At 41.6% G+C, this 21,490-nt stretch overlaps 1 protein-coding gene across 1 annotated transcript in view; it reads left to right on the forward strand.

The window, feature by feature from the left end:
• The window catches only part of ZC2HC1B (zinc finger C2HC-type containing 1B), a 43,192-nt gene that overhangs the window by 19,795 nt on the left and 1,907 nt on the right, over positions 1-21,490 (forward strand). The window contains exons 5-6 of the mRNA XM_087424965.1: positions 13,705-13,844; positions 17,150-17,258. Coding sequence (XP_087281091.1) covers positions 13,705-13,844; positions 17,150-17,258 — 249 coding nt within the window. The remainder of the gene's footprint in view (positions 1-13,704; positions 13,845-17,149; positions 17,259-21,490) is intronic.

Genomic DNA, 21,490 nt, shown 5'->3' on the forward strand with positions numbered 1-21,490 from the left:
ACTTTATATGGGACGCCGCCACAGCATGGCTTGCCAAGCAGTGCATCAGTGCGCGCCCGGGATCCGAACCAGCGAACCCCGGGCCGCCGCAGCAGAGCTCGCGCACTTAACCGCTTGCGCCACCGGGCCGGCCCTGCAGTATTTCTTTTAAGTGAGTAAGCCCCCAGTGTGGCAGGTTGTTAGGCTCAGGGCCTTACAATTGCTGTAAGCCTCTAGCCTATTAGGTCTCTTGTCAGCTCTCTGAGGATTGCAGCTGAGTGGGGCTGGCCTCAGGCACAGGAGCACCCAATTGTTTCAGGCTTTGGAACGTGGGGCAAACCCCCTATGTGGGTCTTTGAAAAGCACAAGTCTTCTGCAGCTGACAAGCCCTGCTGCCCACAGGTCCGCACACACAGTCAACACAGTCCTGCCCCGTGTGCACACCCCGACCTCCCCAAGCGGACCCAGTCTCTCCACGGCAGGAGCCCCATACACTCCACCACCGCCCCACACTCTCCACCCGCTCCTTGTGCACACCCTGCCCTGCTAAGGTCGGCTCAGTTGCCAGGCTGCAGAGAATCCAGTCACCAACCTGTGCAGGCCCACAAGTTGCCTGAAGGCTTGTTGTTGGGTGGGGCCAGTCTCTAGGGTGGGCTGCCTGCCCTGGCTGAGCTGGATTAAATGGGTGCTCTAGCGGGTGGTGCAGACCCTGGGCTAGCAGGCCCCAGGGAGAACTCCAATGGTGTCTGTGTCAGCACGCCCACACCAGGCCACAACAATGGCCGCCGCCAATGTCCCAGTCCCTGGAGAGGTCTCACCCCTCACCGAGATGCACTCAGGGCCTATTAGGTGAGTCTCTTTTCACCACAGCACTGTGCACCTTTCTTTCTGGTGATTTTAGGTTGCTTTCTGAAACGGGTGAGTTTGCGTGTGGGCCCTTTAAGAGCCGGTTTTAGCTTCTTTGTGAACCGGGTTTTCTGGGGGTGCTCCCCAGTGTTTTAGTAGCAGACCAAGTCAGATATTATGCCGCTGGTCTCGACTGTGCTGGGTCCACAAAATGCCCGCTGCGGGGGCGCTCCCCGGCTCAGGGCCCCGCTCCTCCAGGGAGGGCTGCATACCTGTGGGTGGCTGCCGGCGGCCGTGAGGCCAGCGGCTTGTGAAGGCGGCGTTTTTTCTCTCCAGGAGGGAGTCTCTGCCTCTTCTACCTCAGTTGGGATTGTCCGTTGTTGCAGGAGTTCCTCTTATCCAGTTTTCAGTTCTGTCTCAGGGGTAATTTTTTCACGAGTAGTTGTAAATTGGCTGTGTCCACGGGAGGAGGTGAGTTCCGAGTCTGCTTACGCTGCCATCTTGACTCGAGATCTCTCCCTTTTCATTTCTAATTTTATCTATTTGAGCCTTCTCTCTTTTTTTCTTGGTGAGTGTGGCTAAGAGTTTGTCAATTTTGTTTATCTTCTCAAAGAACCAGCTGTTTGTTTCATTGATCCTTTCTACTGATTTTCTGTTTTGACTTCATTTATTTCTGCTCTAATTTTTATTATTTCCCTCCTTCTGTTGACTTTGGGCTTTGTTTGTTCTTCTTTTTCTAACTCTGTTAGGTGTAGTTTGAGGTTGTTCATTTGGGCTTCTTCTTGTTTGTTAAGGTGGGCCTGTATTGCTATGAGTTTCCCTCTCAGGACTGCTTTTGCTGTCTCATATGAGTTGGTATGGTGTATTTTCATTTTCATTTGTCTCCAAATATGATCTGATTTCTCCTTTAATTTCATCAATGATCCATTAGTTGTTCAGTAGCATGTTGTTTATTCTCCATATCTTGGTCACTTTCCAGGTTCTTTTCCTGTAGTTGATTTCTAGCTTTCTGGCGTTATGGTCAGAAAAGATGCTTGTTATGATTTCAATCTTATTAAATTTTTAGAGGCGTGCCTTGTTTCCCAGCATATGGTCTCTTCTTGAGAATGTTCCATGCGCTCTTGAGAAGAATGTGGAATCTGCTATGTTTCGATGGAGTGCTCTATATATATCTATTAAGTCCATCTCATCAAGTTTTTCATTTAAGTCCATTATTTCCTTGTTGGCTTTCTGTCTGGATGATCTATCCATTGATGTAAGTGGAGTGTTAAGATCCCCTACTATTATTGTGTTGTTGTTAATATCTCCTTTTGGGTTTGTTAATAGTTGCTTTATGTACTTTGGTGCTCCTGTGTTGGGTGCATATATATTTATAAGTGATATGTCTTCTTGGTGGAGTGTCCCTTTTATCATTATATATTGCCCCTCTTTGTCCCTGATTACCTGTTTTATCTTAAAGTCAATTTTGTCTGATATAAGTATGGCAACACCTGCTTTCTTTTGTTTGCCATTATCTTGGAGTATTGTCTTCTATCCTTTCACTCTGAGCCTCTGTTTGTCTTTAGAGCTGAGATGTGTTTCCTGGAGGCAGCATATTGTTGGGTCTTGTTTTTTAAATCCATCCCACCACTCTGTGTCTTTTGATTGGAAAGTTAAGTCCATTTACATTTAGGGTAATTATTGATATATGAGGGCTTAATGTTGTTATTTTATCACTCATTTTCCAGTTCTTTTGCATTTCTTTTGTTTCTTGTCCCCTGTGTTTCAGACTACCAATTCAGTATGGTAGTTCTGTATGGAGGTTCTCTTATTAGTTTTCTCTTTATTTATCGTGTGTGACTCTGTTCTGTTTGTTTGGTTAGTGGTTACCATGAGGTTTGTATAAAACATATCATGGATGTGATAGTCCACTTTTTGATGGCGTCTTATTCCCTTAGACTAAGTCAATTTGATCCCTCTCCTCTTCCCCTTCTAAGTTATTGTTGTCATATCTTATTCCATCTTGTGTTGTGAGTTTGTGTTTAAGTGATGAGGTTATATTTATTTTTGGTGTTTTCCTTCCCTTGATCTTTGGTTTTATAATTAACTGTTTGCTAATTTATTCTGATAGAGAGCTGCAATTTTTCTGGTTTTGTCGACCTATTTGCCCCCTTGTTCAAAACTTTGTATCCCCTTTGTCTTCTTTTTTTCAGGCATGAGGGCCTTCTTGCGCACTTCTTGTAGTGGGGGTCTTGTGGCAATGAACTCCCTTAGCTGTTGTTTGTCAGGGATAGTTATTATGTCTCCATCATATCTGAAGGATATTTTCACTGGATAGAGCATTCTTGGCTGAAAGTTTCTGTCTTTCAGAATTTTGAATATATCGTTCCACTCTCTCCTAGCCTGTAAAGTTTCTGTCGAGAAAACGGCTGAGAGCCTGAGAGGAATTCCTTTGTACGTTCTTTTCTTTTTTTTTTTTTTTTTGTCTAGCTACCCTTAATATTTTTTCTTTGTCGTTGACTTTTGCCAGCTTTACTACTATATGCCTTGGAGACGGTCTTTTCATGTTGATGTATTAAGGAGATCTATTGATTTTTTCCACTGGTATTTCCAGCTCCTTCCTCAGGTTTGGGAAGTTCTCAGCTATTATTTCTTTGAACAAGTTCTCTGCTCCTTTTTCCCTCGCTTATCCCTCTGGAATACCTATAATCCTTATGTTGGATTTCCTAATTGAGTCAGATATTTCTTGGAGAGTTTTTTCATTTCTTTTTAGTCTTACTTCTCTTTCTTCCATCTGGAGCATTTCTGCATTGCTGTCCTCAATATTGCTAATTCTTTCCTCCGTATTGCCAGCTGTGATGCTTAAGGCTTCCAGATTTGTCTTTATCTCCTCTATTGTGTTTTTCATCTCCAAGATTTCTGATTGGTTTGTCTTTATAGTTTCAATCTCTTTTGTAAGGAAATTCCTGATTTCATTGAATTGTCTATCTGTGTTTTCTTGTATTTCGTTGAGCTTTTTTATGATAGCTATTTCAAATTCTCTGTTATCAAGGTTATACATTTCTGTGCTTTCAGGGTTGCTTTCTGGGTGCTTGGCATTTTCCTTTTGGTCTAGAGATTTGATATATTTTTTGCATAGTGCCTGTCAGTGTTGGCTTATTTTTCCTCATAGTGAAAATACCTGGTCGCAGTTTCCTCTTGCTGCTGCTGGGTGGGGGTCAAGAGTTGTGTATTCTGTGCCTGCCTCAATCCACGGGCACTCTGGTCAGCCTGTGGCTGAACTGAAGTGCAGCTGGTGTGAAGCATGGTTGAGTGGAGGCTGCTGGGGCTGGAGCGCAAGAACAGCTGGGACTGGAGTGCAGCTAGGCCAAAGCAGGTGGGGCTTGGGTGCAGGTGGGCTGAAGAAGCTGGAGCTGGACCATGGCCAAGCTGAAGCACAGCTGAGCTGAAGTGCAGCTGAGTGGAGGCTGCTGGGGCTAGAGCGTAGGAACAGCTTGGACTGGAGTGTGGCTAGGCTGAAGCAGCTGGGGCTCAGGTGCGGGTGGGCTGAGGAAGCTGGAGCTAGAGCACGGCCGAGCTTCAGTGTGGCTGAGCCCAAGCAGCTGGAGCTGGAGTGTGGCTGGATCGAGGCCGCTGCTGCTGGTGGGGCTGGGGCACTGGGGGGTCACTGCCACTGGGGCCTGGGCACGGGCACCAGGGGGCTGCTGGCTCTGGGGCTGGGACATGGGTACGCTGCCACTGCTAGTGCCAAGGCTCCAGGGAGCTGCTGCCTCTGGTGCCAGGGTGCAGGTGTGCCGCTGCCACTGGTGGGGCTGGGGCACTGGGGGGTTGCTGCCTCTGGGGCTGGGGCATGGGCATGCTGCCGCCGCTGATGCCAGGGTACTGGTGTGCCGCCACCACTGGCCTTGGGGCTGGGGCCGAGCTGAAGTGCCATTGAGCTAAGGGTGGGGGCGCTTGCTTTCACCTCCCTAATCCCAGAGGTTTCTTGCTTCCTTGTCGCTCTCTGTTCTCCTGAAGGGCTATCTTGTGGAAAGTACCGTCGCAACAGTTCCGCTCCCTCTGTAGGGGGATTCCCCACGGGCTGTGAGGGATCTTGAAGAGGGCCAGTTTTCCTGCGGAGGGCTGCCCCTTCACCCTCTCTCTGAGAGCACATGGTCTCAGACTCAGGGTCGCAGTCCTTTGGCAGGAAAGGGAGCCCCTCTTACCTCCTTCCCTTTAGGGATTCCAGCACCTCAGTCCTCGGATGTACAGCCGTGTGGGATCCTCAGACGTCCCTTGTGTTGTGTGAATAACTTCTGTTGGAATGTGAATGTCCTTTCTGTTGTGTCTTAGAGGGGGAGAGTTCAGTGGGGGAAGCTCACTCCGCCATGATGCTGACATCACTCCATTCCAGGTTGAGTTAATTTTTGTAAGTGGTGTCAGGTAAGATCCTAACTTCATTGGAAGTTGGATATCTAGTTTCACATGTGGAGATCTAGTTTTCTCAGCACCATTTGTGGAAAAGACTGTCCTTTCTCTATTGAATTTTCTTAGCACCCTTATCAAAAGCCAATTGACCATATATGTGAGGGTTTATTTCTGGGCTGTCTATTCTATTCCATTTGTCTATATGTCTCTCCTTATGTTATTACCACACTGTTTTGATTACTATAGCTTTGTAGTAAGTTTTTAAATCAGGAAGTGTGAGTCCTCCAAGATTGTTTTGGCTATTTGGGGACATTTGAGATTCCATATAAATTCTTAGGATGGGTTTTTTTCTATGTCTGAAAATGCCGTTGGAGTTTTGATAGGGATTGCATTGAATCTGTCCATTGCTTTGGGTACTGTTATCATCTTAATAATTCTGTCTTCCAGTCAATGATCATGGGAAGTCTTTCCAGTTATGTATGTCCTCTTTAATTTCTGTCAGCAATGTTTTGTAGTTTTCAGTGTACAAGTCTTTTACCCCCTTGGTTAAATTTATTCCTAAGTATTTTATTCTTTTTGATGTTATTGTAAATGGAATTAACTTTCTTTTTAGATTGTTCATTGTTACTGTATAGAAATACAACTTATTTTTGTGTGTTGATTTTGTATCTTGCAACTTTGTAGAGTTTAGTTCATTAGCTCTAACAGTTGTTTTTTGGTATGGACTCTTTAGGGTTTTCTACATATAAGATTACATCATTTGTGAACAGAGCTAATTTTACTTTTTCCTCTCCAATTTGTATGCCTTTTATTTCTTTTTTGTGTCTAAATCTTCTGGCTAGAACTTCCAATACTTTGTTGTATAGCATTGGCAAAAGCAGACATCCTTGTCTTGTTTTCCATTGAGTGTAATGTTAGCTGAGGGTTATAATTGACTAGTTGAAGCATAAATAATAGCATATTATGGAGATTATAACATGTGGATGTGAGATGTATGGCAACAATAGGACAAGATTGAGTGAGGAAAATGGATGTATATTGTTGAAAGGTTCTTACATCATATATGAATAGATATAGTATTATGTGAAGTTAGAATATTATACTGTAAAGATGCCTATTATAAACCCTAAAGTAAACACATAAAAATATTGACATATAGCTAATAAGACAATACATGGAGTAGAGATAAAATGGAAAAAAAAGTTCAGTCCAAAAGAAGACAGAAAAAGAGGAAAAAACGAACAAAGAACAGATTAGATAAAGACAAATAGCAAGAAGGTAGACTTAAACCTAACCCTATGGACAATTGCATACAAATGACCTAAGCACTTGAGACAAAAGGGAGAGATTGTCAAACTGAGTAATAAAGCAAGGTCCAATTACGTGCTTTCCACAAGAAACACACTTTAAATATAAAGACACAAACAAGCGGACCAGGCAGGTGACAAAATGAGGAGCTGAGCCAGGTGGGCCTAGAGAGACCACGCCCTCCCTAAGGGACAGCTGCTCCTGCTTCAGCAGGCTGCTGCCTCCAAGGAACGCATACCCAGAGTCACCAGGTCTAATTTCTCAAAGTTGGCGGAAATGCAGATTTCAGGACTTATACATATCAGAAACCCAATTTTTTAGAAACTTCAGGTTTGAGTCTCCGAGGTTAGAAGTCAGGCAGTGGTTTTCCTTGGAGGAGTGGGGACGACCGGGAGGAGACATAAGGGGGCTTGCTGGGAACAGTCTGTGTCTTGATCTGGGCTGGTTACAGGAGTGTTTGTGGTTTGTGAACACTTCATGGAGCCACACACCTATGATTCATGCCTTTCCTCTCGGATAAAAAGGTAGAAAGAGAAATAACCACCAGTAACGTCAAGACAGCTGTAGACTGGCGTGTTAAAAGCATGGGAAAAGGTATACGTGCAAATAATAATCATAAAACTGGAGTGGTAAATGTTAATATCAGGCAAAGTAAACTTAAAGTATTTATTAATAGAGATAATGATGAACACGTTATATTCATCAAAATGTGTCAGTCCTAAATGTTTATGTACCTAGTAACAGAGCTTCAAAGAATATGAAACAAAACCCAAGAAAACTGGAAGGAGAAGTAGACAAGTTCACAATTATATTTGGAGACGTCGTCAGTCCTCTTAGTAAGATAAGCTGCAGGAAAATCAGTGACGATATAGAAAACTTGAACAACAGTATCAACCGGTTTGACCTAATTGACATCTATGGCTATAATGTGACACACAGCAACAGCAGAATATTATTGTTCTCAAGTACACAAGGAACATTCACCCAAGATAGACCATGTGCAGGACCACAAAGTGAGTCTCAATAAATCTGAAAGGATTGAAATCATGCAGACTATGTTATCTGACCATAATAGAATTAAATTAGAAATGAATGATGAAAATATATCTAGAAAATTCCTGAATATTTGGAAATTAACAACTTTTTTCTAAATAACCCATGGATCTAAGAAGTCACAAGAGAAATTAGAAAATATTTTGAAATGAATGGTAATGAAAACATATCAAAATTTGTGGGATTCAGCTAAAGCAGTGCCTAGAGGGAAGTTTGTAGCTTTAAATGCTTATATTAGAAAAGAAGAAAGTTTTAAGTCAATTACCTGAAACTTCCTCTTTAAAAAGTTAGAAAAAGAAGAACAAATTTCACCTAAATTAAGTAGAAGGAAGAAAATAGTAAATGTAATCCATCATATTAACAAAATATTTTTAAAAGCATATTATCATCTGAATATATACAGGAGAAGCCTGTGACAAAATGCAACACCCATACGTGTTTAAAAAAGAAAACTCAGGGGCCAGCCCCGTGGCTTAGCAGTTAAGTGCGCGCGCTCCACTGCTGGCGGCCTGGGTTCAGATCCCGGGCACGCACCGATGCACCGCTTCTCTGGCCATGCTGAGGCTGCGTCCCACATACAGCAACTAGAGGGATGTGCAGCTATGACATACAACTATCTACTGGGGCTTTGGGGGAAAAATAAATAAATAAAATTATTAAAAAAAAAAAGAAAACTCAGAAAGGTAGAAATAGAAGGGAACTTCCTTAATAAAGGACATCTTTGAAAAATCTACAGCTAACATCACACTTAATGGTGAAAAGCTGAACACTTTCCCACTGAGACCGGGAAAGAAGCAAGTTTTCCTTTCTGACCACTTCTGTTCAACACTGTACTGGAGATAGTACCAGTATAACTAGGAAAAAAATTATATATTTATATAATATATATATCTCATTTAAAGTTTAGAAAAAAAAGTAAGACTATCTTTATTCACAGACAGCATGATCATGAGTGAGTAAATGTAGAAAATCTTAGGAAACTACAAAAAAGCTACCGGAATTAAAAGTGTAACAAGCTTTCAAGATATAAGGTGAATATACATAAGTGAATTGTTATTTCTATATGGTAGGCATAAACAATTGAAAAATGAAATTAAAAATGCCATTTATAATAACTTAAAAAACATCACATACTTAAGTATATATTTAACAAACTATGTGTAAGACTTGTAAAATGCAAACCACAAAACGTTGCTTAGAGAAATTAAAGAGGACCAAAAATAAATGGAAAGATTTACCATTTTCATGGTTTGGAAGACTTGGTATTGTGTTATGATATCAGTTTTCCCCAAAATGATCTGTGGACTCAATGTAATTCCAATAAAAATCCCCGCAAGTTTTCTTTGCCAAGCAGGAATTGACCAACTGATTCTAAAATTATATTGGGACTCAGAGAATCTGGAATAGCCAAGATAGTTTTGAAAAAAGAATAAAATCAGAGGAGTTACACTACCTGATGTCAAGATTTACTGTAATGTCACAGTAATCTTGACAGTTTGGTACTGGTGCATCAATTGAACAGAAAAGAGAATCTAGGTAAAGACTTTTCCCCATCTGTGGGCAACTGATTTTTGACAAAGGTAATTCAACATGGGAAAGGATAGTCTTATTAACAAATGATAATGGGATGACTAGATATCAATATGGGAAAAATGAACCTTGATCCTTACACCATATAGAAAAATTCATTCAAAATGGATCACTGACCTAACATAAGTGCTACAACTATAAGGTTTTTAGAAAAAACAAAAGTCTTTGATCTAAGAGTCAACAAAGATTTCTTAAGCAGGACACAGAATGCACTAACAATTATTAAAAAAGGAAATTGATAAATTGGGCTTCACCAAAATTAAAAATTTTAGTTTTGAGAGACATCATTAAGAGAATGCAAAGGCAAGCCACAGGCTAAGAGAAAATATTCGGAATACATATATCTAACAAAGGCCTCATAGCAAGAATATTTAAAGAACTCTTCCAACTCAATAATACGAAGACAAACAACCCAATAAGAAAAAGGCAAGACATGTATTTGAAAAGACACGTCAGAAAATAATGGCCAACAAGCACATGAAAAGACACTCAACATCATTTTCATCAGGGAAGTGTAAATTAAAACCACAATAAGATACCACTACATACCCACTGGAATGGCTAAAATTAAAGACTGACAATTCAACTGATGGTGAGAATGTGGAACAACTGAAGTCTCCTCATGGCTGATGGGAGTGTGAAATAGTACAGCCACTGTGCGCTGGTATTTTCTTAAACATACTCTTACCTATACAGCAATTCCACTCCTAGGTATTTATACAAAAAACTAAAAACGTGTCCTTAAAAAAGACATATTAATGTTCATAGCTTTATTTATATGGTATAACCTGGAAACAACTGAAAATATCCATCAACAAGTGAATGGATAAAAAAATTGTGAAATATTTACAAAATGGAATACAACTCAACAGTAAGAAGAAAGTGCTACGATACATGCAGCAACATGGATGTTCCATTATAGGAAATTATAGAACAGGTGAAACTTACCTTTGGTGACAGTTTCAAAAATAGATCTTTGGTTGCTTGAGACTGGGTTTGGGGGCATATTGACTGGAAAGGGGCCTGGGGGAACTTTTGGGGTGGTGGAATTGTTCTATATCTTAACTGGAGTGGCTACACAAATGTATATGTCTGTCAAAACTCATTGAACTGTACACTTAAAATAGGTGTGTTTTATTCCACATAAATTATTCCTCCAAGTTCATTTTAAAAAGTAAGAAAACAAAACCAAAAACCACAGTGTAATCATACTATAAAATCATCTGAAAAATAAATCACCTGAACTTCTATCCAGAAAATAATCTTAATAATTGCTTCACTTTTGCAGGGTGCTAGTGAAAATATAGCTTAAAATAAGGTGTTGTCTTAAGATGTTCAGTAAAAAGATCTATGGCTGTGATTTTCATAATACTTTGGCAACAAGCTTTATATAACAAAAATATCTTTTATGATAAATACTTCATCTAAATAGCAGAAGCTACAGGGTTGATGGCTATCAACTACCTTAGTTGAATAAGTGAAACCTGTCACATGTCCTGCTCTGTGAATTTCTCTCATTTCCCTGTTGGATTTAAAATGTGGGGTTTATTGTTTAATATTATTTAATATTATTGTTTAATATTGTTTAAAATAAATAAGTCCCTTTGTAAGGCTTCATGAAAAGTACAGTTTATTTTTTTGCCCTTTACATTTTTGTGCTAAAATATGGTTTTATAATTAAATTCTTCCCTGTGCCCTTATTATAATTTTATGCACCAAGCAAAATGATTACCTACAATAGCACATTTTCATTACTATTCAATTATTTTGATTGTGCAGAGATTTTATATTAGCCCATATATTCTCAGGCTTAAATACCAGAAAATTTACACAGACATAACTGGAGTTATATATAATATGGCCTAGTATGCATGAGTTTGCAAGTAATTTCCTTTTTTTTTTTCAGCAAGATTTCCTATTTCATGACTCAGTTTTTGTGACATGCATATATTTATTCTAATTCTTACTGATTAAGTAAGTCTGCCACTCATTCAACTTTCCAGGATGTTGTGACAGTTTATGGCGACAGTGATATAGAATATTTATAATTGGGATTTTCTGAGAGGCTGGGACATTTGGTCTCCATTTCACAGGGCTGCATAGATGTGGGCGCTCAACAAAAGCCTTGCAATTTTAAAATGATGCTTCTTTCTCTATTTATTTTTTATGAGATCTGGCCACATTCCCTATAGTCCTTATAAGAGTCCATTTGTAGTCAGACTTTTAAAATCATTATCTATTGAAGTAAATAGCATGGAGTGATTTCTGTGACATCATTATTGATAGAGGAAGAGGTGACTCAGATTGAGATGAGGGAAGAACATGTAGCTCAGTTGTGTTGGGTTAAGATTATTGTCGTAGAAAAATACTTTTTCCGTTCTCAAAGTATTTGCAGTTCCTTTCCTCTACCTGTTTAAGTCTGGGCTTCATGTTCCTCCTGTGGGCTCTACAGGACCCTGTGCTTCCTCCTTTGAAAGCTTATCCCAGGCAGTGGTCATTGTCTGCTTATTTGCCTAGTCTTGCGGTCGTCTCTGAGATTTCTGTCCGCAAGGAAATATACTTCAGCTTTGTTGTCTCCATGGTGGCGTATGCTGCCAAACATGCAGAAGGGTGTTAGTGAACGAGTGGGATTAAGGAAGCAGTCTGTCACTGCCATAATCATTGTCTTTGCCCAATCTGAGCAGGGTTGATGGTAGCAGCATTTCTGATACAAGCCTTGACTTTTCTGCTGGTAAAACTGAAGAAACCACCACCAAACCAAGAGTCAGGTTCTAGGTGGTTTTCTCCACCCTTTAAGTGAGTTCTGCATGATAATGGCACTCTCTATTTTACTTTTTTTCAACAGTTTCACTCCTGTTTGGTAGTTGGAAACACAACCTTGCTGGGCCTGTTTCCTTATAGTAATAGTATGTTCCACCCCGCTCTCTGTGCCAAGCCCTGGTATGGATTATCTTCATGAACTTGCACAGCAACTCGATGAAATCGGTGATATGTGGGTCCTGGGGAAATTGCAGCTTCGGGAGGTTGAGTAACTTGCCCAGGTTCACACACGTAGCAAGGGAAGAGCTCGGGCTCAAAACCAGTCAGACAGGCGCAGAACCTTCATCATTTCCCAATGCTGTCCTATTTTATTTTGTCCAAGGAATTTGCCACCGTGGGAGAATTTTGTATTAGAATGCTTAGTCCTTGATTGCAGAGACATCGTATCCTCAAGTATAAAACAGTGCCTGGGACATGACAGGTGTCCAATAAGTGTGGAATTCATGACTGAGTACTGCCTTCCAGAGTGTGAAATGAAAGGTTAGGCTAAATGCTAACCTCTTATGACATTCCAGTTTCTTACATTTCTTACATATTCCAGTTCTTACATTTTATGAAATGATTTGTTCATGTAGAAAACTTCTCAAACTGCTGAAAAAGATGCTTTCAAAGAACTAACTATGAAGACACAGCTGCCTTCAGTATCCATCCACACATATAGGAATTTTGACTATACAGTAACCCAAACTTCCATATAGCATGTAAGGTCGGTGCTATCTCAGCTCCTTCCTGGGGGGATGTTATTCTCTTATGTGGCTCCTATCCGCTTGTCATCCCTTGAAGATGCCTAAAACAAATCAAAACAAAATAAAGCAAAAACAAACCCCAAGTCCCTGCTTGCTTTAGACGGTCAGGCTCCAACCTGGCTTTGCTATGAGCATCTTCCATGTTCTAAGAAGACCTTGGATCTTCCTCACTTTCCATTTCTCTCACTGTCTGGTAACGGCCAGTGAGAGCCACAGTGAGACAGCTGGCATTGCACAGAGCTGCAGTGGACCCGTGCCCACAGCGCTGCCTGGGACGTTCTCACACTGGGAGCCAAGGCTGTTTCTGGAGCCACTTTCCTATCACCCCTCCTTCTTCCTCTTTCTCTTGTTGGAACCCCCACATTTTTCCTTTTGCTGCCTCCTTCCTGAACATATGATTTGCCTCCTGACTTAGGACTTCAGTGAAAAAAATCTAGCACTGCAGAAGCAGTGTGTATCTTTCTGCTGGTGACATTGGCTTCAAATCCCTTCCCCCAAAGCCACATTCTGAAACATCTCACTCTCTGGAGCTCCGTAACTCCTATACTGCCTTCTGTCCCACCCGCTACCACAACCCGGGGCTTGTGAATCTTCTATGCCCTTCAGTATCATCAGTACTAACATTCTGTGGTTCCAGGACGACTTTCTTCACATAAGGATAAACTAAATAATTCATTTAATTGAGAAGTTCCTAAATATAATTAATCTGTTTTCTAAAAACCATACCATGTAAACATTTTAAGGGCACACTCTTAATTGAAATAAGTACATAGGTAGTAAATTTTCCCCTGCTGTATCCTTTATTTGAGCCCTTGCCTGCCTGCCCCTCTGGAATAGGCTTTCTCAGACCAGAGTTTGGGACCTTGTTCTTTCGTGTTGGAGCAGAGTTCCCATCCTATTTACTTCATTTTGTACAGTCCATTCCAGAGTTGTTTTTGAAATGTCAATTGCCTTTTGTTGTTATCTTTACATTCAGATTATATCCAGTGCCCATATTGTATGAGGAGGTTTAATGAAACTGCAGCCAATCGACATATTAATTTCTGCAAGGATCAGTCTTCTCGCCGAGTCTTTGATCCAGCCCAGATGGCAGCCAAATTGGCATCCAGAGCGCAGGTAAATACCTCTCCCCAGGTCTTCACTCTGTGTCCTTGCATGCCTGGGGCAAGCAGGAAGAATTTGCTGGGGAACCTAAAGTACCCATCCTGAGAAACGTAAGTCTCAAGATAGCCAACCGCTGTCACTCATCCTCATGGGATTTGGTTTCTTTTGAGGCGTGCTTCCCAGCTAACAGCACCTTTGGGTGTTGTGGAAAAAATATGTCTATAAAACTTCTTAGGATGAATATGTAAGTAGTGTTTCTATAGTATTATAATAAAACTCCATCTATCCACTGGTGGTGATCAGCCTTAACCACTCAGAAAAGAATTGTGAACCTGAAGTGAAGCTGGCCTGAGTGGGAGAAGCTGTCACAAGGAAGAGCTGTCCTACAGGTCATGAGGTCTGCTCTGTGGAGCAGCCTTTCATTTAAAACCATAGAGTCAGCAAGTTAAAGTGGAAAAATGGAAGCAACTGTTATAAATAGGTGCAAATAAGTAAAATGACAACTTGACCAGGAAGGCAATAGATTTATAAAAACAGAACTGGAGCAAGCAAAGGGCTCCGTACACATCACAAGTCCCAGGGACATAACTTACAGTTTAGCATAAAAATCATTAGTTTCATAAACAAGGCTCAGACACCAAAAAAAGATTAAATTGGTCTGAATACTTAAAGAGTATGGAACAGGTTTAGAAGGATTTCCACAATCTCTAGTATCTAAGCAGGGTGGGACCCTCTCCAACAGTAGCGTATCCCATAGCCTACAGGTTCCGAGCTCTATCTCCCAATACATTAGACAGTTGTTGAATATCTACTCTCTCAGACACTGTGCTAGGTGCTGGTTGATCAGGAAGCTGTAAATCAGAGGAGGAGGAGGACTTGGAAACAATGCAGGATGCAGGTGTGACAGCTGACCTATAGAGGAGCACTGTGGAGGAAGAGGCCGCTGTGATTCCTGGAAGGCTTCAAAGAGAGGGTCAAACATTTTTCCTTTAAATATCAAATGGGTTCACCAGCCTAGAGTTGAAGTTGGAAGAACGTTATGCATAACATGTCCAGCTCATGGCCTGAAGAGCCCAGCACGTGGGGCTAAAGCATAGAGTGCTTGTGGGAGAGTGACAGGTTGGGACAGGCAAGGTGGATGTCAGATCCGGAAGGGCTTTAACTCGAGCTAGTTCAAAGAGGGCGAAAAGGGGACTTAAGAGGATAGATGCCCTAAAACCTGAGGCCAGCCCACCTGAGGGCCTGGAAGCACCTGGAAGCAGGCACTGGAAAGTCCCCAGGAACCTAGGAAGTCCTCCTTCCGTCCTTCCGTCCCACCTCTTCTTCCTGCTGTGCTTCTGCGTACTCTTCTCTCTGCAGACTGACTTGCCTAATTCGCTTTTCTGTCCAGTTGTCTATTACTGGCCTCAAGTGTCATTCTGTAGGCAGTGTAGACTAGTTGAACAGTGTAGTCTGGAGTGACGTGGAATTGATATTTCAGAAAGATGGCCCTTCCAATTAGTGTTCAAGATGGATTGGTGGGAGACCAGTTGGGAGCCACAGCAACAGGGAAGGAATGAGGGCCCTGAGTAAGAGGACTAATGGGATGTGTGAGGAGGGAGAATTTAAGAAGTAATGGATGAGACTGAGAAGCTGATTGGACACAGAGTAAAAGAAGATCAGGTTAACAAGAAGGACTTCTAGCTCCAGAGCCTGGGCAGATAAAACTGCTATACATCCAGATAAAGGAACACGGCAGGGAGGGGACGGATGTGTTGGTGGGGCAGGCAGGGTGGTTATGAGAAAGATAGTTGTAGAGATTCAGTCTTTACCCCTGAAATAGCATGAGAGGTGGTGCAGTGTAGAAAGAGAGCTCAGATTCTGCGATCAGTAGTCAGGGTTTGACTTTCAGTTCGATAATTTGTTATCTGTAGATCAACTTAGACAAGTTACTTAAATTCTTTGAGACTCACTTTAATCTGTGCCTTGCCGAGTTGTTGGGAGGATTATAGATAATACTATAAGTCAAGAGCCTTGCCCATAGGAGCTCCTCTGCCTTCCTCTTTCCACACCCTGCTTCTTCCCCTCTCTGGTATCTGTTGGTGGGATAGGCACCACAATTTGTGGGGGGGATATGACAGCTTTGGGCTTGTATTCAGCTTAGATTTGGAAAGGTTTTCTAAGTATAACCCTGCCTATACTTTCTAAAGCAGTAAGGGGCACGTTACATTTCTTCGAATGGTTCTTCTAACCAGTTCACGAAGTCATTCGGCGTTAGTGGGGCCAGAGGGAGCACCGGGAAGCAGCAAACGGAAGTGCTTTTTATTCCTGAAGAAGGCCAGCTGGCCGTCCTGAGTGTAACCAGTGACTTGGCCCCGTGCCTCTCCTTGTTTTCCAGAGCTAAGTGGTCATGGGGAACACAGAGGGAAACTGCCTGCTCTCTGAGTGCGCTCGCTCTGGAGTGCATCTGAGCAGCAGTGCCTGTGGCCCTGGCGCCTTTTCCACCACGCGGCCCTGCCCGGCAGCGAAGCTCCTTCAGAAGTGGAACAGAAAGGGAGGGCCTGTTTCAGCGTCGAAGGGCTGTTAACAGCACAGCTGAAACGCGTTTCTATTTTAAACATAATCGACTTTACACATGTGCTCTACCCTTAACCGAAAGAGACCGATGTGGGCCCCTGAGAATAGCTTGCTGTGTGTGGATGGGGCTGAGCTGCCAGCTGTAATCCCGTCGCCGGCCTTGCCCATGTGAGAATTCTCCCTCGGAGTAACAGGTTCTTTTTATCCTGTAGTTTCCATGGAAGTGTTAGTGGCATCAGCGGCAAGGTGAAAACGAGCTCCCAGGGAGCCTTTTGGTCTTTGTTCTATATTATCGTAGCTACTCTGCTGCTGCCGCTCGGCGGAGAGGTGTGTGGTGTGGGGATGTTGGAATTCCATGTGTAAAACATTTGTTGCCTGCCAGTGTCTGTTTTTCTTCTCTGTTCATGTATTTAAAAACAAAATCATCTTCAAGTGTAATGAAAAACCAAAATGTTCCATAACTCTCCTTATTGACGTTAAGTGATTTCTTATGTCTCCATGCAACTAATTTCACAGAATTAACATATCACCACTCCCCCAAGGGCTTGATTATGGAATGAGAGCTCCAGAACCCTGACCATGGCTGTGAGCGCCACCAGCGGGGACAGGACCAGGCCAACTAAGGTGCAGGGTGTGTGTGTCCTCTTCCCTGGGGTGCAGCAGGTGCCCAGAGATAACTCCATGCTGCTGCTGATGGAGTGGAAACAGCTTCACCTCCTGTGTGCTCCCTGAGCTGACAGAACTGCTCCCTCTCTCTGTAGGGTAGGGCTCAGATGACTCCAAGAAAAGAACCGACCTTCACCAGAGTTGTGGGAGCTCTGCTACACAACAGGGCCCTGGAGGCCTCGAGTGTGACCCCAACCAGGCCAGGTGAGTCGGAGTGAGCATCTCAGCTATCGAATGACGGGGTCAGAGGGGACCACTGTTGGCTTGTGATTTGTAGGCAGTTGGCAAAAGCTATGACATCTAATGTTGCTTTTGGAGATAAAGAAGTGTGGGTTTGTTTGAGGTTAAAGCTTATTTGCCAAGAAGGAATATTTCCTAATTTATCAGGATTAGATAACTGACAATATACAAAGTCAGATCTGATGACAGCAGCAGAGTCTAGAACCATCATTTCTTGGTCTAGTAAAATTGAAAAGAAATTAAGAATGGGCGATAACAGTGTGTCAGGTGTTGTGTTGAAAAGAGGGGAAGAAAATGAAATCACTATCTTGAAGAGATATCTGTACTCCATGTTCATTACAGCATTTTTCAAATAGCCAAGATATGGAAACAACCTAAGTGTCCACTGATGGATGGATGGATAAGGTTGTGGTATATATACACAATGGAATATTATTCAGCCATAAAAAAGAAGGAAATCCTGCCATCTGTAGATGGCAACGTGGATGGACATTGAGGACATCATGCTAAGTGAGATAAGTCGGACAGAGAAAGACAAATACTCTATGATCTCACTTATATGTGGAACCTAAAAAAGTCAAACTCATAAAAACAGAGAATAGAATAGTGGTTGCCAGGGATGGTGTCTGTGGGGGAGGTGGAGAGATGACGGTCAGATGTTCAAACTTCCAGTTATAAAATGAGTATGTTCTGGGGATCTAATATAGAGGATGGTGACTATAGTTAACAATACTGTATTATATACTTGGAAGTTGCTAAGAGAGTAGATCTTAAATGTTCCCATCACACACAAGTTAACTATGTGGGGTGATGGATGTGTTAACTAACTTTATTGTGGTCATCATTTCACAGTATATACATGTATCAAATCATCACATTGTACACGTTAAACTCACGCAATGTTATATTCAATTAATCTCAGTGAGGCAATGTTATATTCAATTAATCTCAGTGAGGCTGAAAGAAGAAAGGAAGTGTTTGCTTCCTAGAACTAAATAGTTTCTTCAAAGTAGCCGAAAGGCATAACCACCATTACAGTACTTACTATGTGCTAGACCCATTTCATTTAATCTGCACAGTAATCCTCCAAGTGTTTTAATCTGCAGAAAGGGACCTGGCTCATAGAGAATAAGTTATTTGTTCTAGGCGCACAAGTGGTGAACAGCAGAGCTGGATTAGGTGTCTGTGGTGCCAGCCCTCATCACTGAACTGCAGTAATAAACGTGGCATTCTTCTTTATGATGGGCACACACCAGGAAGGCCATATGAATTAATTCATGACCATATTGGCACCTCTGATCAGGGTCTTATTTTGGAGGTATGATCAGAACCAGAGTAAGAACTGCCAGTCTCACAGTTCATAAAGTCACAGCCCCAGAAAACTCTATTATTAGTTTTTAAATTTCTCATGAGTTGCTCAAGGGCTAAAAATCGAATTGATATTTTGAAAATTTCCCCACAGCCCTCTACGCCCAAGTCATTAGTTTTTTCCTGATCTGTGAAAACTTAACAATGGGGTAGGTTTTAGTTTTCACTTAGAAAAAAATAATTCAAATTATATGTGTATTCATTTGGTAAAACTCTCACTAACAAGCTTTTTTCTAAAGTATATTGATTGGTGTCCTTCAGAAAAGACAACTTCCTTATATTATGTTTGTTTTCTTATTTTTTCAAAGAATATGTTATAATGCTTCCCTTCCAGTGAAAAGCACTCCTTTAGGTTTGAGGTTAAAGTTCATTTGCCAAGAGGGAATATTTCTTAATTCATCAGGATTAGATAACTCAGACAGTGTACAATGTTAGAGCCCAGTTCAGCAGCAGAGTCTGGGACCTTCATTCCCTGGTGGAGTAAACTTGGAAGGAGATTGAGGATGGGAGAAAACAGCGTGCCAGGTGTCATGTTGAAAATAAGGGGAGAGTTTCCTTCCTTGAACTAAATAATTTTAGAGGAAGGCATAAGATCCTAAATTAGGACTCAGAAGTCCCATGTCCCAGTACGTGACGTTAAGCAGAACATTAGAATGACACCATTCTGATACATTAGAAAATAGATTAGTAGGCCAGTACATCTAAGCAAAATGGTATTGTATTTGCTCTTGACTAGTTAATCGTGGTTTATAACCACTGTGATGTTGTTAAGTAAAAGGCAAAGTTCTTATCGTGGCCCACACTAGGTTCTATACTACCACCTGACCTCTCCTCCCACTGTCTCCTCTCAGTCTAGCTCCAGTGGCCTCTGTGTTATTCCTTGAACATAACAGACCTGTACACTCTTGCCTCAGGGCCTTTGCACTGGTTGCTTCCTCTGCTGAAAACCAAAACACTCTCCCACGACTCTGCACTGCTCACTCCCTTCAGTTCTTTGCTAAGTGTCACCTTCACAATGAAGTCCCCCAACCTCTGTATTTGAAATCAGTCAAGCCCTCTATAATTCTCCTTTTAGTTTTTTAAATAGCATTTGTCACCATCTAATAGTCAGTACATATTTGTTTGTTTCCTCTCCACCCACCAAAAAAAAGGAATGTAAGTTTTAAGAAGGTGGGATCTGTCTACTTTGTCTGTTTTTTGTACTGCTATATCCCTACCTGTTAGAATTGTTCGTGACACATATGAGGTGTTCAGTTAATAACTTTTTGAATGAAATACATGAGAGAAAGTGGGTATATTCATTCCAGCATTTCTCACTTAAATTATTGGCATATGAGTAAAATTGGCATGTTAATTAGCTTTAGGAGATAGCTTTTTGTTTTATTTCAGGCTTAACATGTTTTTTCAATTTAATTTCTTGTTCTTTCCAGTGGTCTTACCTGCTGACGTTTAAAAATAAAGTCACCAGGGTTCGTGTGCCTTTAAATTAGTCACATTTTATTCAGAGCCATTCTGGGGAGGAAGCAGGAGTGTGTGGAGGGGAGGTGAATTCTCAAAAATGTTGAAGTCTTGGAGAAAAGCACCACGTGCTTGTCACTGATGTAAACAGGCCCGTGTGTGATTCAGATTCGCATCTACTGTCCACTGTTTTTGTTCTGTCAGTATTCATCTATTTATAACACGAGGGTCTTTGTAAAATTGTTGTTGTTGGGCTTTGCTATTTCTAGATTGACAGTCAGCAGTTTATGCCACTTGGTGTCACCCGCCTTCCACATAAATCCTGTTACTGTCTTTCATCTAGCTGGTAGTTAACCCCTTGAAACTCTGGCTTTCATTCTTCAACTCTCTTGAGTAAAATAAGCATTATGTATCTCCCATGTATAGCGTTTTGTTCTAAATTCTCAGTCAGGGGAGATACATGTGTGTAAGTCACAATCCTTGTCCATCCAGAGCCTTCTAAGAAGATATGCATGTGCAGGAAAATCCCTGATACAGGAGAGCATGTGATGTTACCTAAGTTGACACACAGCTGCCATGGATGTTCATGAGGATTCATTCATTCAACACATAGTGATTATGCGTGGTTGTTTCTCATGCCGGTGGATTCTGAAAAGTCTAGGGGGAGAGGCAGTCTATAATTATATCTAATATTTAACAGTTAGATGTGAAAGTCCTAAGGGAATACAGGAAAGAGAGCAGCTTTGCCCAGGAGGCTTTCTGAGGAGGTGTCAGTCTGAGCCAGAGGAAGCTTCGTGGAGGTGAAGGACTTGGGATGAACTTTCAGGGTGAACTCGAGTTTGACCAGTGGAGAAAAGTTGCAGAAGGAAGGAACAAAGATATGACAATGAGAATGCAGAGGACATATCTGAAAACAAATGGCCCATTTGGCCAAAGCATAGAAAAGATTTGGGGTGTGAACAGAAATCAAAGCTAGAAGGGAAGGCTGGCTCTAGAGCCAGGAGGCCGTAAATGCTTGGTGAGGCGCCCAGACTATGTCACTAATGCCAACGCTGGTGTCACGTCGTCAGGCACTCAGGTCTGTGTAAGTTAGGCAATTATGATGGCCTAGGAACTTTTCGTTTCTAGCCACTTTAAGTTAGCCTGCAAAAATTTCTTTTGAGAAAGAGCATTTTAAGAAATTATCATGTAAGAAATTAATGCTTACTGGAGAAAATATTGGAAAATGAAGAAACAGTATAAAGAAAATAAAAATCATCCATAATTCCACGCTCTGACATCTCTACTTTTAATATTGATATCATTTCCCATTTTTTTCTATTTATGCTCTTGCTTTCTTTTGGTTTTTCTTTTATATAAGTTAGGATCAT

This window comes from Ceratotherium simum, chromosome 38 (genome assembly GCF_057802395.1).
Source record: "Ceratotherium simum simum isolate JZ-2026a chromosome 38, ASM5780239v1, whole genome shotgun sequence".
Lineage (NCBI taxonomy): Eukaryota > Metazoa > Chordata > Mammalia > Perissodactyla > Rhinocerotidae > Ceratotherium > Ceratotherium simum.